The sequence below is a fragment of the Temnothorax americanus genome, unplaced genomic scaffold (assembly GCF_048541705.1).
Source record: "Temnothorax americanus isolate GAGA-0224 unplaced genomic scaffold, ASM4854170v1 Scaffold3, whole genome shotgun sequence".
NCBI classification, from domain to species: domain Eukaryota; kingdom Metazoa; phylum Arthropoda; class Insecta; order Hymenoptera; family Formicidae; genus Temnothorax; species Temnothorax americanus.
The window spans coordinates 4,158,763-4,176,166 of record NW_027509442.1 but is presented as its reverse complement, the minus strand read 5'-3'; the positions used below and the strand labels follow the sequence as shown (position 1 = coordinate 4,176,166).

General features: G+C 35.6%; 3 protein-coding genes and 1 long non-coding RNA gene across 6 annotated transcripts; 2 read left to right on the top strand and 2 right to left on the bottom strand.

The window, feature by feature from the left end:
* Positions 1 to 730: 730 nt before the first annotated feature.
* Mps1 (dual specificity protein kinase monopolar spindle 1) lies at positions 731 to 6,861 on the top strand. Of its 2 annotated transcripts, none has more exons than XM_077411770.1 (8): positions 731 to 1,078; positions 2,343 to 3,691; positions 3,957 to 4,183; positions 4,276 to 4,816; positions 4,968 to 5,128; positions 5,204 to 5,415; positions 5,669 to 6,055; positions 6,545 to 6,861. In XM_077411770.1, the coding sequence occupies exons 2-8, from the start codon at positions 2,376 to 2,378 to the stop codon at positions 6,572 to 6,574; spliced, it is 2,874 nt and encodes a 957-aa protein (XP_077267896.1). In that variant the 5' UTR covers positions 731 to 1,078; positions 2,343 to 2,375; the 3' UTR covers positions 6,575 to 6,861. The 2 variants fall into 2 exon arrangements, with proteins under 2 accessions (XP_077267896.1, XP_077267895.1); XM_077411769.1 differs by having other exon boundaries at positions 732 to 1,256.
* On the bottom strand, positions 6,507 to 11,404 carry LOC143900433 (nucleolar complex protein 4 homolog B). Its single transcript, XM_077411777.1, has 6 exons — positions 11,066 to 11,404; positions 10,876 to 10,978; positions 9,934 to 10,347; positions 9,643 to 9,690; positions 9,192 to 9,564; positions 6,507 to 9,053 (listed from the first exon to the last, which is right to left on the bottom strand). Exons 1-6 carry the CDS (start codon positions 11,201 to 11,203, stop codon positions 8,555 to 8,557), a joined length of 1,575 nt encoding a protein of 524 aa, XP_077267903.1. The 5' UTR covers positions 11,204 to 11,404; the 3' UTR covers positions 6,507 to 8,554.
* A 52-nt stretch (positions 11,405 to 11,456) lies between these two features.
* Pbgs (Porphobilinogen synthase) lies at positions 11,457 to 14,506 on the top strand. 2 transcript variants are annotated; one of them, XM_077411779.1, is made up of 6 exons: positions 11,457 to 11,577; positions 12,107 to 12,320; positions 12,484 to 12,631; positions 12,903 to 13,122; positions 13,207 to 13,439; positions 13,681 to 14,506. In XM_077411779.1, the coding sequence occupies exons 2-6, from the start codon at positions 12,181 to 12,183 to the stop codon at positions 13,966 to 13,968; spliced, it is 1,029 nt and encodes a 342-aa protein (XP_077267905.1). In that variant the 5' UTR covers positions 11,457 to 11,577; positions 12,107 to 12,180; the 3' UTR covers positions 13,969 to 14,506. The 2 variants fall into 2 exon arrangements, with proteins under 2 accessions (XP_077267905.1, XP_077267904.1); XM_077411778.1 differs by lacking the exon at positions 11,457 to 11,577 and adding an exon at positions 11,586 to 11,912.
* Positions 12,999 to 17,308, bottom strand: LOC143900436 (uncharacterized). The gene is made up of 4 exons (XR_013257785.1): positions 16,964 to 17,308; positions 16,554 to 16,694; positions 13,205 to 13,437; positions 12,999 to 13,140 (listed from the first exon to the last, which is right to left on the bottom strand). It is a non-coding gene; the product is annotated as an uncharacterized LOC143900436 (long non-coding RNA).
* Between the last annotated feature and the right edge of the window lie 96 nt (positions 17,309 to 17,404).

The window sequence follows — 17,404 nt, the reverse complement described above, 5'->3', positions numbered from 1 at the left end:
TAAGTACGTAATTTAATTAATTCCTATTACCACATGTTTATTGTCTTTACATAGACAAATTATTTCGTCAGTATATTTGTTCGCAATCTATATATCGTATAAATACAATTAATTTCTAATTTGTATAGAACTACTAATAGCGTCTCAGCTGTGATCGGTCGATTCGCTTATTGCTTAAGTTTTATTGCTTTTGTATCCGCTATTGACTTAATTACACGAGTTTAATAGTACCAGCTTGTTTAAATGGAGGATATTTGAAAATATTAATTTTAGTGCGTTAGCAATAATGGTGTAAGTCCGAAAATTCCCTAGACGTCAACCAATCAGCGAACCAATCGTGATCGAAATTAACAATAAAATATTTTACGTTAAAGTTTAAAATAAAAAAAATGTGCTATTGTCAAAACTGAAAAAAAAAAAAAACAGCTATTAATCAGAAACTTATTAACAAGCACGCGTGGATAATTCGATAAATAATTCAATTTAAGCTTACTCTTTTAGTTTTATTATTAAAAATAATTATCAGTGACATGTGTGTAATCTGATAAAACTAAGTGCAAAAATAATATAATTATATAACTAAATTATACATTATTTTATAATATAACAATATAATTTTATTATAATATATTTATATAATAATATAATAAATATTATAGTAATATATATTAATATCATTATAATATTATAGTATACAAATAACATATAGAAACAACAGAATTCACATTCGCGTGTCCCGCCAACGCGGTGTTCCTGAAATATTCCTAATATCGTCCCCTCGCGCTCTGCCGCCAAATTGTCCCTAGATTACCGACCAATGGGCGCCACACTTGCGAATTCAAACGCCATGACGCGATCGCGGCCGACCGGTAGTCGTAGTCGAGGACGTCCAAGTTTGAAAGGCGATCGCACGAAGGGGGTGATGTCGCGCAACGCACGGGGATAAAACCATCGTACGGGTGTAAACAACATTCTTGTGTTGCGCGCTGACGAGCTCGCGATGCGCGTGCATAGTGTACCTTCTGCCGACCGACGCCGACGATTCGGAACGATCTACGGAGACTGCTCAGTTTGACAGGTGCGTGCTTGGTCCGCTTCCCGGTGAACCTAATTCTCTCGGCTCTGCGTGCTTATGATCGCGGGCAATCGCGGGACCGACCGACTACTGAGGAGCGAGGAATTATAGGCTTGACTTGACATCGAACGTGTCGATGGGGTCTTAACGCGCGTGAAACGCCACACAAACTCCTACTCAGGTAATTGTTTATACTTCGGAGAAGCTTTATGGCCGACTGGACATCCATCTTACAGAGACAGAAAGAGAGTGAAAGAAAGACAGAAGAAAAGTTGTAACCAAAAATTACCTCTTCTTGTATGATCTGGGTTCTCACAATGACAATCACAGTTACGTCGTTTGCGCAACAATAAATATTTTTTTAATATACGGATTTTTATATATAAATACAATTTCTCTGGTATAAATTTACCAGATAGTAATTCTTAAACAGTAAAAGTTTGACTACATCATATGAAATTAAGGTTTTTCGTGTAAGATATGAATTAATAGGTATGTATCTGTAATGAGACGATTTATGTGATTTCTGTAGCGTGCATGGGTTGTTTTGGGGTACTATCATTCCTTTACAATTTATAAGTAAATAAGGAATTATATAGAATTGCATATTCATTTTTACAAATATATATTATGTATTCAGGTTTTATTTGAGAAGAGAGATGTTTGGCTTTACATAATAGTAAAAAATAATCACACATGTGTAACTCGTGTGCTATAGGTAGAGCTATATCCAAAATATAATATAGTTAATTGAGTCTTAATGTCTCAAGATCTTATACAAAAATCGTGATATATTTATCATTATCATTTGTATGTTATTTTATAAAAAAGCTGTTTCTATGTAATATTAATAATTACTTGATATACAAGTCCAAAAAGCTCTTATTTCTTTATTGTTTTTCTCAGTTATTTTGTTGTACATATTCAAAATAAGAGACTTTTTAGTAACTAAAATAATATATCAATATTAAGAAATGTATAATGTTCTTATATATGATATATCATTATCATAGTTAAAAAAAAATGACTTATAAAAGAATTATGGATGTGTGAATAATATCTTCTAATTTCCGTTAATAATTTATCAAGTCTATTTTATTTTACGCCAAATATTTCTAATAAAATACCGCAATAAAATCCACAATTATTGCAAGTGGTAGTAATTTCTGGATGTTTCATGTTTGTCATAGTTATGTTTTTTCATGAAACAGTTGTAACTGATCGTAATTCATGGATATTGTTTAAACATATCATTTTCTTTTCATAGATCAGTGAAGATTGTCTCAGAAGTCTCTTGATAATGTCGGATCTTACGACAAACGACAGATACAGTTTTGATAACATAAGCGCCGGCAGATTGTTAACGCAGAGCGTTACGCTCCCAAAGTCTCAGCCAGTACGTCTCAAGGCGCTTCTGCATTTGTGTGAAAGCGATGAGGACGATGATGATGATGAGACCGAGGAGAAACCCCATCAATCTGAGGAAGAGTCGGATTTTGAGGAGCCTCTGCTGCAAGACGATTCTTCCGAAGATGTCCCACAGGAAACGCTTGTTGTTCAGGAATTGATGCCTAAATCAGGCATTAATTCCTCATTGATTGAGTCGACGGATGGAGTTTTGAAAACTACGTGCACATTGCCAAAAGAGACTCTTGAAGTTGTGACCAACACTCCTTCTGTACAAAGAGAAATAAACTTTGCGACTGATAGGGAACAACGTAAAGTCAGCGATGTAAACGATTCGAATAAACCAGAGATTTATAGCTCTAAATACGAAGAAAAAACACAGGAATCTCACAGTGAAACGTTTGCTTCGAGGAGTCAGGTGGACAACGTTCATAATCGCTCAGCGAATATAGCGTTACCTTTGCCATCGTTCTCGGTTTATAAAGGGGATTATAACACGAAGCTCGATACGAATAAGAATCTGCAACCAATAAACAGCAATCAGGTGCACCACGAAAATGCCTACGTGTCAGATATATTAAATAAAAGAAAGGAAGGATCCGTGTATAGCACATCGGTGGATAATAAGATATTATTAAGAAATAGCGAACTGAATCTAAACAAGGATGATCAACGATATAAAAACACGTATGGTTTTACCGAGCAGGCAAATAAAGATTGTGAGGAGGAATCTCACAAGGTTCCGAACTCTCTGTCGGAATCTGCCACCTGCACTTCTCAGACATCTGAAAACCCGATGCATCCCGCAAGATATAGTTCACAAAAGAATGTGACGAAATACGAAGCGAATGAAAAGTATACACCGGCGAAAAATACAGTCCGTACGGAATTCAGCACACCCTCGTTGAACGAAGCGAGCAAGTCGTTAACCGTGATTAATCGCTTGACCTCGGAAACTCCGTTAAAGCACGTGCAAGTCAGTGCGCATCCGAATCCGTGCATATCGCACAAGCAGCTGTTTCAAACTCCGCGGAGCAAACTATCTGGCGACCTGAACAAGAATCAAATTCAAACTCCTTCCACGATATTCCAATCTAGTTGGTATCATAATACACCGATGGAAGGCAAGAGCTTTATTGCGAGGGACCATGTGCAAATGTCTAGGAATGCAATTCGTACACCTATCATGGAAAAATCGGATTCTTCGAGGTTTATATTATATTCTATATTTTACAATCTATGCATTAGAAATAAACAATGTTTAATTTATTTTTTTAACAATAAGACTATTTCTGCTTAATTTTATGAACAAAATATATTTAACTCAAATATTACCGAGAGACTAATTATTATGGAAAATAAGACTTTTGTTTAGGATTTGATTTTCATTGTTTTTTGTATCTAAAATGAAATTATTCTTTCATAGAGATTTGAATAGTCGCAGAAAATATTAATTTTGAATTTCATTATTTAGATACTTTGGAATGGATGGCAAAAATGTAAGGCGACCTTTAACAGATGCTACATCAATGCACGGTGATTCCTTGGCTCATCCTTTGGAATCAAAGCCGCTTCTGTTGCACACACGCACCGAGGCAAAAAATGTTACATCTGAGCCCCAACCAGAGGAAGATAGAAGTAGAAAGACGATTGGACTATCGGATATAAAATTAATACAGACAGAAACAAATTATGATAATGGTAAGTGTTACAATGCATCAAATTACATGTAACTAAATCTAAATTATTATATGATCGTGTTTTGTTATGCGTTAAGTTGTCATTACATTCAGATCTGAAATCGGCGAAACCTATCGAGGAAGTGAAGGAGAGCAAACAGTCTGATATGTTGGGAAATAGTAGTAAGACTGTGCAAAATAAAAATGAAAGCAAACAGATGATAATCGGTTCCAATACGGACATAAAATTAATACAAGATTCTCGGAAGTACAGCGGGGAGCATAACGTCATTCCGAATGCGGACTGCAAGAATCCGCGTTACTCAGTCCGCGATGGACAACGCAAGGAGATGCAACAAATAAATATAATAGATAAAATGGCAAACGTGCAGTTCACCGTACCGTCGAGCATTCCCCCACAACGGCAAGGCAAAACATTGGTTGTAAAAGATACAGAGTACTTGATCCTAGGCTCCCTCGGCCGCGGAATGAGCGGCGAGGTTCTGCGAGTGCAGAATACATCCTGCGGTGAGTTACGCGCCATCAAATGCGTTGACCTGAGCAAAATGGACAAAGACTCGGCCCAAGGCTGCTTGGATGAGATTTCCATGCTGCATAAGTTACAGGCACCCTGCGTTGTCAAAATGTTCGACTAGTGAGTATATATTGCGACATTGCAAATATTCAAAGGTAACAATATTTTGCCATAAAAACATTTTTGAGAGATCAGTGGTGGTCGATGGATGGATATTGACCAAGAATTTGCCTCTAACGGATTCTCGTTAATTTTTACTTGATTATTTCAGTCAAATCAAAGACTATATGGTTTATGTGGTAATGGAAATGGGTGACACCGATCTCAGTCGACTCCTAAAATCCATGTCCCAAGAAAAGCAAATTTCTCTCACGATGATTCTGTATTATTGGACTGAAATGCTTACGGCTGTAAAACACATACACGATAATGGTAAAAATAACATACCTAATTGCGGGTATATAACTATCCTGTGTTTCCTATGATAAAATATATCTTTGTGTTTAGGAGTCATACATTCAGACTTGAAACCAGGGAACTTTTTATTAGTACGGGGCCGACTCAAATTAATAGATTTCGGAATTGCCTCCAGTGTAAATTCGGACATGACATCCGTTGTAAAAAATAATCCGATTGGAACGTTAAATTACATTAGTCCTGAAGCCTTAATGGACATTGGTGGAAACTCCGATTCGCCTACGCACAATGTTAAATATAAGGTAAGACGAAATAAATAATAACTCATAATAGATGCATTTTTTTATGATTATTCAAGGAAACATATTTCGAGAAGATGACTATATATAGTAGAATGTCACTGAAGTTAAAATTAAATCGAAATTATAACTTATTTAAATGCATAACTGAATTTTAAAAGTTTATAACTTGATATTAAAAATCGAAAAGGATTGAAGATTCATAAACTGAAAAGCGAGAGTGGCTCAGAATTTCCATGTTTTTCTCTTCCGACAGATAAGTTTCAAATCAGACGTATGGTCATTAGGATGCATCTTGTACAGTTTGGTGTATGGGTACACGCCTTTCCAGCATATACGTTCTCAGTGGGCAAAGGTAAACGCTATAACTAATCCGAAACCGAACATTTCGTTCCCGGCCACGACAAACAGTGAGGATCGTCAGAGTTGTGAACGCGCGCCGCCTATTCTAATCGACGTAATGCGGAAGTGCCTCCAGCACGACCCGAAAGCAAGACCTACGGTGTCACAACTGTTGCAGGTGCAATATGTACCTACCACGCCGAATACCGCACAGACTTCGGTGCCTTCCAACATACCAGCGAATGTCCTCGTGAAGATAAAGCATGCTCTGAACGAGAACGAATGGCGACTATTAGTCCAGGTGAGAGCTTATTGACTCCACCTATGTTCTAAAAAAAAAATTTTTTTTTTAAGTAAGAATACATAACAGAGCATGGAAAGATACCATAAAAAAGTGCGTTTGTGAGAAAATATTTTTCTAATATAAAGAGCAATCCCCGCTATCAGCTCGAGGTGCGGTAATGGCATTAAAATTAGTTTAATATCTTGCAGTTTTACTCTTAAAATAGTTTTGATATTTTACAAATTTTGAAGATCATAAACATTAATTTTATACAATATTCGTTATTATATAGATAAAGATTATATAGCTCCATAGCAAGATATTGTATTACACTGGAAATTGTTGCTTTTGTTTCCAGTCCTGATTTCGAATTGCGTGTAAAATATGTACATTATTTGAAAAGTGAATGATCACATAAATTGATGGTTCCGTTATAAACGTTATCAACTAAATAAACAATACAATTAAATCAAAATTAACAGCCCGTTTTATTATGGTTTTTTTCAGGTATTGGACACAAAGCGACATCATACATAATGGATACTGTAATAATAATAACTTATCGATTTACTGATGTACATAAAAGCGTTTGTATATACATATAAGAGACAATATGCAATGAGGCGCAAATATACAGAATTGACATATCAAAGAAGGCTAATGACGAAAATATACATATATCTATATATATATATATAAAGAGAAATATAGGTTCCCGAATAGATTACAATCAAAATTGCAATTGAATCGTGCTTACCTATGTGTTGGGAATACGAAGCTTTGTATATCAACAGTTTTATATCGTAAAAGTAAATTAGAATTATCTGTTAAATTAAAATTCAGTTTATTACTTCATATGTTCGCGCATACAAAAAAGTCACTATTCGAGAACGTTGTATTCGATAACCGGCAGAGTTACGGATTTTGCAAATTATGCAAATTATCTTTAGGATCAGACGTTTATCAGTTATCCATTTCTTTGTAATATCAGGAAGGATTAGTGACTTCAACTCTTTCGCTGCACCGACCAGAAGTTCGTTTTCGAAGAATTGAAATTGATATATAACTATATAAATTCTATTTTTATATATGGCAAATAAATGAGTTAGCACGTTAGTTTATTTCAGCTTCGACTCAATGATCTCAGTTAACATGTTAGCTTATTTCAGGTTCGACTCAATATTTTAATGTAAACACGCATATGAGTTTTTTATTATTTATAAATAATTGTCGAAAAAAATTATAACATTTATATACAAGGCGTTTCAAAAGGTTACTTAGGAGCCAAACTTAAGGAGCGTATAGAAAGGTCAAGATAGAACAACCTTCGATTAGGAACCTATGTTCTCCGAAGCAATCCCGAGTCAGGCCTTTAAATGTATGGAACTTGGATAATATACCAATACCAAAATAATCGTAATTTGCTACTCTTCCACTAGCTTTATTTTGTTTTAAGGTTTTTATTAAGGTTTGCGAAGGATTACATTAGCTTGCAAACTGAATTAACAAAAGGTGTTCGAATTGGCGACGTTCCACGTTCAATGCAAGCATTGTATCGTCGGACAGAACTCTGGTGCACTGTCTCAAATATTCCCACATATCTCACGTAATCCTTAACAAAACCTTAATAAAAATTTGTTTTATTTTGACCTCTATACGCTCCTTAAGTTTGGCAATAATCTTTTAAAACACCTTGTATATTTGCAAATATATATATATCTACAATATATAGAATATATTTACAGATATATATATAAATGTTATTTTTATAACTCAAATTTTTTATCCCAAAAATAAAATAAGCTGAGTTGCACGTATTACACAATGAAAAATGATACGAGATTTTTCGTTTATGTACATACAGATTACAGTTATCTTTTGTTAACTATAAAAATAAACACAAATAATTACATTCTTTTTTGTAAATTGGTTATTGATACTGAAATAAAATGTTTTTAAGTCGAGAAAGAAAAATTAATCAACTGCAATCACAGACTTATATTTGTGTTTTATTTTTTACACATGTGCAAGATATAGAAAATGATATGTTAAACTGCCATGAATTCTTATTCTATTTAAGCAAAGTTCAAAGAAACTTACCGCACAATGATAATTCATAACGAAATGATAAAGAGCAGCGAAAGAGTTAAATAAGAGTCAGCGTTACGCACTTGCACATAATTTATGCGTAAGATACGTAAGCTATCAATTTACATACTGATATAAACAGTGAAAAGCAAATATGCAGTTTTTTCTCGTTCGTATCGCGATCGATAAGATTATACACAAATTCATTTAAATATTTTAAACGTATATGCTCAACGGCCACGGAAAAATTACGCTGTATCGTTTTCCTCGTCGTATAGATATGCCATATAAAACACAAAAAGTCTTTATTCTTCACCCGAAACACGAGTGTCATCCTCGGCTCATAATCTCGTCGATGACATCGACAATGACGGCCCTTTTTTCACGATGTATTGCACTCTCGGCGTCGTGATCACGCCGCATACAGGATCAATGCGTGAGCTGCCAATATTGCAACAATTTCTCTCCCTTTGGCAGCGCCATAGAGTTTGGTCTCTCAAACGTCAGCATGATGTCTTTGACTTTGTTCTTCAGTTCGCTCTCGAAAAGATGGCCACCAGTACGTTCTAATGCCGATGCCATGTCATATTCAATCGAAGGCAGCGGCTCGTGAATAAAACGCGCAGCGGTTGCAATACTTGGTAGAATATGCCACTGCAATGCCCGGATCTCCCAGAGGCTGCTTAACAATGCGTTGCTCAGCAATGGATCGCGCTCTTCCATGAGAAACGGATCGCCCGCTCCAGTACTCGCGTTCGAGGGGACCTCGCCGCCTTGCGGGTGATCTATCAGCCTCTTCAGCCCTGGATGTCGAAGCAACAGGTTGCCCACGAAAAGCAGGATTATTAGGATGTCCTCCGGTGGCACGACCAATGTTAGACGCGCAAGTCGCTTCGCGAACGCCGCTACTAATGCTTCCGGGAGATGTCTGAAAAGAGGAATCGAGTTTTCAAATAATTTTACGTAATAGCAAATATGATTCTTCGTTTTATTCTTGACTTCTATAACTTCCACAACACGCTAGAGATATATATATACGATTCTATCGAAAGTGTAATATACTTACGTCGAGCTGAGAAACAGATCGGACAGGTAGAACAGACGAGCCTTATATTTCGTATGAAAGATTTCAGGCTCGAACATCGAATACAGTTTGGTGAAAATGTTTGGATATTCTAAATTGTGTTTGGTGACGAGTATGAATACGCCTTGCAGCGCGAGTACACCGATAGGACCGTCCGCGTCCAGGGAGTCCATCAAAAAATTGGTTAACAGTACCGGTTTTTCTAAATGCGGCATGACTCGTTCCAACAAAACTATCAGCAGCTGTTTGTGTAACTGCGGCGTTAGTCTGGACTGTACGTCCCAGTGCATAACGCAAGCCCAGACCTTGTTTAATGCGCGTTTAACGTTTGATTGATCCCATGTAAATGCAGCATCTTGTCAAAAAATTTAAGATACGTTAATAAAAATGTAAAAATGTTAACAGCGATAATGTGTATAGATCGTATTATTACCTTGTTGCGGTCCACACAAAAGTTCTCTATTGTCCGACATTTCAGATGCTGAAATATACAACAAAAATTATTTGGAATTGTATTTACCATTTGTAAACGGAATAAGAATCTAAGCATCTATTAAATTAAGAATTTAAGAGGCCAGGAAGTTGAGCATTAGAATATCCGGAAACTTATTAGCAGCGATAAGTAGTTAACTAATCACCTTGTATGTGTGTCAGTTTGCGACATTGCATAATAATTTTATATAATGGTTCAAAAGCAGTTTAAATTTCCAAAAAAAAGACATACCTTCTTCTTCTCTTGGCAGTGGTATTTTATCTATAAGTTCCAAAAGATTCTTAGTATAAACTTCTTTCGGAGGCTTTTTCGGTGTAAGAGAGGGCAGGCATCTCCACGTATAATATAAAACGTCAGGGTATCCGGTGATCTCTTGGAATCTCGATATTAAATTAGTATTATCCTTTTCGGGAGAGAGTAGAGTCATGAGGATAAGCTTTAAACGATGTAGAGGAAAGTGATATCCTGGATTATCGTGCGGCTCCATCGGCGCTTTACCCTCTTCCGCCATCAGCTTCATCGCAGTGGTAAGGGCTTGCAGTTGAATAGTCGACCGATTCTTCTCCATAGATGCTAGTATCTTCTTCCAGACGTCTTCGTAGCAATTTCTCAGCCAGGTGGTATAGCGAAATTCTGGGTTAGGTTCTATTTCGCGCATGGTATTAAAATACAAATCTTTAGATATAATATACAATCTGTAGAAATCTTTTTAGTATAACATAAATGTGGTGCTCAATAATAGGTTTGTTCTTTGCTGTATATATTATACTTTCTTAAAATAAAAGAGAAAGAGAGATGTGTAATTAGGCATCGAGGAGAAAAAAATGCAAGAAATTCAGCTGGAACTTCAGAGGAAAACAAACTTAATACTATCAATTTAGAGAAAAAGCCATTTGCAATCAAGACTGAATCTTGGTAGCCTAATATTATTCGTGTGAATTTTATGTACAATTTATCACCCTGGCAAATCACGAACCGTTACTTTCAGACTTGAAACAGTCTTTTAACTAAAGCTAGAGAACCGTACCATCACGTAATTAAATTAATAATCAATTTAATCACACTAACACAAATTGTTAGTACATTAGAACTTAATAATGTTCTTGTCCCCATCTTCATTCATCAACAACGTGTAAGAAATCTGTCAAGCTAGCAGGCGCTGTCCAATCTTACCCGAAATTGTAAGGGCTATCGTACGTTCCGTGTACATATCGCCACGTCTCAGCACCTCCACGAACATCGTCTCTATCGTTAGCAGGCACGAACAGGTGGATTCCTACGGATGAAAACGAACTTCTTTGAGTTCTCAAATTCTAACTCCAAGGAAACATGCAGGTAGGTGTGCAAAGGTGTCTCTACTCACGTCCCAGTAACCGATTATCTCCACCAGGTTGTTCGCGTGCTTCCGCGAGGCGAGGAACTCCTGGGCCCGCTGCCGCAGCATCCTCGACATCGCCCTCTGCCCCGTGGAGGCGCCCGGTAAATTCGACGCGTCCGTCATCGCGACCCGATCTCACCCCCTAGCCGCGCTCGGAAGACCTCGCGGGACCTACGCGAATGGCAGCGGGTGATCCGAGGACGATCGACGATGTGGACAGCTGTTCCGACGCGACGCCGCTACCCTTCACGGAGTATCACGCGTCTTCGACATAAAGGCGACCGTAAAAAATCACCACGTCTGGTCCCCGAGTCTCCCGACGTCGTCTAGGCTAGGTTAGGTTACGCTAGGTCGGGTTGGGGTTAGGTCGAGGCATGCGCCATGCGGCGCGCGTTGCTCTCGTGGCTTTTTTTTAAGCCACGTATCAAATTGAAAATGGAGAGGCATCGAAACGGGACACGAGAACGAAGGGGACAAATATTCTTGCGTTTTGATTGGTGAGATTTCCGATTGTCTCAATTTTCGCGATGTGATACTGGCTTAAAGCTTGAAACTCGTGGAAAATTTCAAACTCCGCCGCTCTCAGTTATAAAAATAATTATTTTCGAGTAACAGTTAATGATTTTCGTAACCCTGGGCACATTTATTTCGATAAGAATTATTGTTGTGAACACGAAGGATATATTTGCATGTACATACGTCACGTTTGCGCGGCACGAAGTCACATTTTTGGTGTGTCACGTTCATCATGCATTAATTTCGCGAATGGTCAACTCCGTTTGTGAATCTATTGACAGTATCCTGAGCTAATTGCATCGTTACGAAGAATCACGTATGTTCTCAATTATTTGTCAGATTTAAAGAGATATCTGATACATGGTGAAGGAATTTTTGTCCTTTGTAACCGAGTTATTTTATGTAACCGTCTTATTTATGTAATTGATATACCAATACATTTACACTGGCTTTTAATGAGTCATATCATTTACTTGGAATAACATGTATATGTTCAATTGGGTTGTTTAGATATCAGGTTGATAAAGTCAAGTGAATCGTGTACCTCTGTAAGAAGAGTTACCGTGAATACATATTAAGAGCAGATGAGAAATTGGAGCACAATGACGGCAGTTCCAGCTAAGCACACTCTTCACAGCGGAATTTTTCATCCTGTCCTACGAGAGTGGCAGTCACCGAACATTGAGCTCACTGTTAATAATCTTATGTATCCAATATTTGTTTCGTAAGTATTTGATCACGATGATATATAAAAACATATATGTGTTTTTATTAAATATTCATAGATCTACAAGTTATGTATATTTTTGTAAATACATAGATTTATTAAGTCAATTATATATTAATGCTTGTTGTACAAATTAAACTTTTACACATGTGGTTTGTAGGGACGAAGAAAATGTTAAAGATCCAATTAACAGCATGCCTGGTGTATATCGCTATGGGATTAATCAGTTAGAAAAGATGTTGCAACCTCTGGTTGCAAAAGGTTTGCAGTCTGTTTTATTATTCGGCGTATCGCAACATCTTGAGAAGGTAATATTCATGAAACGCAATAATGCAATCTTTCTGAAACTGCAATATATATTATAAAACTTCTTAAATTGGTATAAAATTCAATATTTTATCATAACTTTAATTGAATGTTATAAAATATTTAATTAGGAGAGATTTTGTAATAATACAATATTTATAATAGAAGAATTATAAATGTTAAAATCCATTACAATTATATATGTTCTATAATTGTAAATTCTATACATATATCCTATATATTATAAATATTGATCAGCTTTTTTGATTTTAGGATGAGATTGGAAGCAACGCCGATAGTACAAGGAATCCTGTTGTTCAAGCTGTACCATTGTTGCGAGAAAAATTCCCTAATTTGGTAATAGCGTGTGATGTTTGCTTATGCGCATATACGAATCACGGACACTGTGGTATTCTCAACAATGATGGTAGCATAAATAACCCAAGCAGTATCCAACGGATCGCTGACGTTGCCGTATCGTATGCAAAAGCTGGTATGAGATTATACATTTCTGAAATTTGTTCCTAAGGTATAATTATGTAATCTTTGTTTCACGAACGTTTGTGATACATTACAGGCGCGCAAATTGTTGCACCATCTGACATGATGGACGGTAGGATAAGTGCGATAAAGCATGGTTTAGCTGTTGCTGGATTTTCAAATAAAGTAGCGGTCTTGTCATACGCCGTAAAGTTTGCATCAGGACTTTACGGGCCTTTCCGGGACGCGTCGCAGTCTGCACCAAAGTTCGGCGATCGCAAATGCTATCAGTTGCCTCCTGGTAGTAACGGACTGGCAGCCAGGGCTGCTGTAAGTTTCATCCCATTATTAATTTTTTTTCTTTGTTATAGCATTTATATAATTATAATATTTCCGTAATCATTGAAGGATATTGAGTGAGAGTTTACAGACATGATATCTCATCCTTTAAAACCATATTCAAATTGTATTGATGGATCTTATTCTGTCTTGCGTTTTGCATTACGAAAACAGATGGAATTGGTATTCTTCAATTATATGTGTGATATATAGAATATTTATTTTTCCAAAGGCAAGAGATGTGGCTGAGGGAGCAGATATGCTAATGGTGAAGCCGGGATTGCCTTATTTGGACGTGGTGCGACATACGAAGGATGCGCATCCAGAATATCCTATATTTGTGTATCAAGTGTCGGGAGAGTACGCTATGTTGTATCACGGTGCACAGAACGGCGCGATCAACTTAGAGAATGTACTCAACGAGATATTACTCTCTATGAGAAGAGCGGGTGCTGATTGTATCATAACGTACTTTACGCCATTAATCTTAGATTGGCTGCAACCGAAAAGCAAGTTATAATTAGAAATTAGTGCAAGATAAGAAAACAAATTGTAGATTATTCAATTGACATATACGCGTAGAATATGTATATAATAATTTATTTTACATTTGGGCGTGGTCCGTCTTTCATCTATTTCTCGCAATCAGTCTGCTTTCTTTAGTCAATCTCTAGAATCAGTCCAGTTCAATCTTAGTTTGTGCCTGTCTTTCGGAATTAATCTCACTCATTAGTTGTCAGTCTTGATTTTGTGATTCAAATTATGTTAGGGGCCGTTCGCTATATATTCAAATAGTATTTATTTGAATATATAGTAAACCTATTTGAGAGAAATCAGTATATATATATAAATCTTTTTTAAAATCGTATTAAAAATATAAATACTTTCATGGTTAAGTATTATTTTATCATAGACACTTATATTTTATATTACTTAGTTTTATTTTTAAGTATTTTATTGATTTTTGTAGTTTTACATCTTCTATATCAAACACCACTTTAATTTTACAGGCCTATGTACTATATGTAATAACAAAGCAGCATTATTGATCAAATGTACCAAGTCTTTAACACATTTCAAAATGACTGATAACAAAACCCAAACATTTCAATATTATGGTTCTGACGATGATGATAATGATCCAATACCTGGACCAACCTCAGGGCACACATCTACCTGCGGGTCATGATATCAGTACTCAGATTCTATCCGAATATTCAGAGATTAATAATAAATTAGACGACATAATCGGACGGCTCTCAGCACTAGAACAAGGCCAAAGGACAATATTGGACACAGTCGTGGAGATGAAGAGATCATTCCCAAAATTTATTACTACACCAGCATTTACAACCATGGGAGTTGATTATTATAATCCTCATGATAGAAGATTATTATAAATCAGAATTTGCGAATTTAAACCGTATTACAAAGTAAACCTTTTGGTAATATAAATATTTCTAATAGATTGGATCCTTGGTTAATTTATCTGGTGAATGGTAAATTAAATTCAATTACATATTATTATATTTAGCACAGATGGTTGAATTTCAAGGAAATCATTAGATATTAATTAATATACAGTTTGTTGATTTATATACACTATTAAGTACTTAATAAGCGTTGATTTTGCCCTCTACCCTGTTTTAATGTTTTAATCTATCGTTAGTATTTAAGTATTATCTACTTCAAGTCACTTTCGATTTCCTTCGTTATGAATACTTAAGCAATAATTCATTTCAAGTTATTTTCGATTTTTTCGGTTTTAATCTATCACGTGGACAAGTTATTTCTTAAGCGTAAAGAAAAAACAGTACAAAAAAACTAATGCACGTTACAATTTTATGCGATCGTTGAATCATAAAATTCTAAGCTAATTATTAGTATCAATTGACTATTACAATTATAGAAAAGGATGTAGAATAAGTTTTAAGAAATTAATGTAAGTACGCACTTTTTTAATGGATTAAGCGTAAATTTTACGAATTTTGTTAATTATTCTAAGATTTAGATGCAACGATGATGTCACGTTTCATCATTCACACGTAGACTTGTCTCTATGTGGGAATACCAACGAAATAATGCCGTAGCGCGGTGCGTGACAGGCGTTCCATTTAATTCGCTACCTGAGATACCGTTAGACCAAACGGTGCCACGGGTGCGTGCAAACCCAGATCGGAACGAATAAGTAACACGTTCCATCCGTCATTGTTCGTTTTCCATCCATATAACGTTATACAAAACTTCTGTAATTTTGTACAAATTCTTTTTATTTAGAGATATTGCAACTGGAAGGTATATACATATATAGGAATGCGTATATCAGTAGAAGAGTCGATAAAAACTATCGATATATATCAATAGATAAAAGATCCAATAAGACAATTTAATATTAAGAATTCGTATGATTACTTTTAGAATTATATATATTTTTATAAATATCTTACGGTTACATTTTTCTTTTTTTATTGTTAAGGTGGAAAGTAATGAAGACTGTTATTTTATTCAATATTGAAATTTTTTAGTACTACATTATCATATTTGCGTACGTATGATTGTATAAATAAAAAAAGTTCACAATTTTGTTTAAAAACTAGTTATATTAGAATATTTTTGAAGAATATATGTATATTCAATACTTTATATGATCATTTTTTAATGATACTAGACACTGAATATATGTTTAATGTTATTTTCAAATGTTTCAATCTATGTTCTAGCATTTATAATCTTCGTGTAAAAATTAAAAAAAAAAAAATATAGAAGTTTGAACTGAAATATTGGAGTGTTCCGATTATAATGTGTTCAGTCTTATATTTTAGAAAACATATTTTCTCCAAATAAATAAAATATCTTTTTTTCCTAATTTATTGAAAGTATTTATTAAATATATATATATATATATATATATATTCTTCCTATATAAAAAATTACATCTGAACATAATTTTGGAAAAGTTATATCAAGAGCTATATTAAAGATTCTTCAAATTCTACAATTTTTATATATTTTTTTTTATATTTTCTATAACACTGATTTATTTTGTACCGCTGAGGTGAATATCAACGAAACAGATATAATAATATGTAAAGAGTAAATATATACACAGTTCCGTTACAGTCTTTGCACGGGGTTCGCGGCGATTTCTCACATCCCTGCAGAAGTGATGCAATTTATGAAGCACGGTTTTGCATCTACTGTTGATTCAGTTGTTTTTGTTGGATCCGAATGCCTTTCTTCGCGTGACTAATAAAGGAGCTGTAGTTTTCTACTTTTTCAAATCGTTGTAGTTTTTATTTATTGAGATGTACGTTAAACGAGATAGTTTCATCAAAAATATTCGTCTTTTTTTCGTTGAAGAAAACGTTCAAAGGAATCAGATTTTTATACTTTATATTAGTTTATATATTTGTCAGAACAGAGGCACGACTGCACTTTTTTTTAACAAATCGACGAATAAATAATTTGAAACTAATAAAATATAATACGCGCTTCATACGACAAAATATACATACGTGTATAAGATAAGCTGCGATAAATAGTGCGCTTGTCACTCGTCACTTAAAAAAAATTATCACCTCGAGCCGTCGAGGCTCCGAGTTCGTCAATTTTTGAATCTGCGGCAAAAACGCCGTTAAAAATATCTATCTTTCAATTTCCAATAGCAATCTTTCTCGGGACTTTCACCGGGATGCGACGGCAGTCTCGACACCGAGGTTGACGTCGTTGACGCGATACTATTCGCAACTATTCGTGATGCAAAAAAGGCTATCGATACATCATCGACGAGAATGTCGCGGGGCGGGCGCGACGTTCGTCACGAGGCACGTCCCTGGCACGGTGTGCTCGTGCTCGCTCGGTACGGCGCGTTCCACGTGTTCCACCCGCGGTATCTATTAGTATCTAATCGGCCGGCCACGAATCGCGCGACGGCTCGCGAAGGTTCTGGAAGTAAA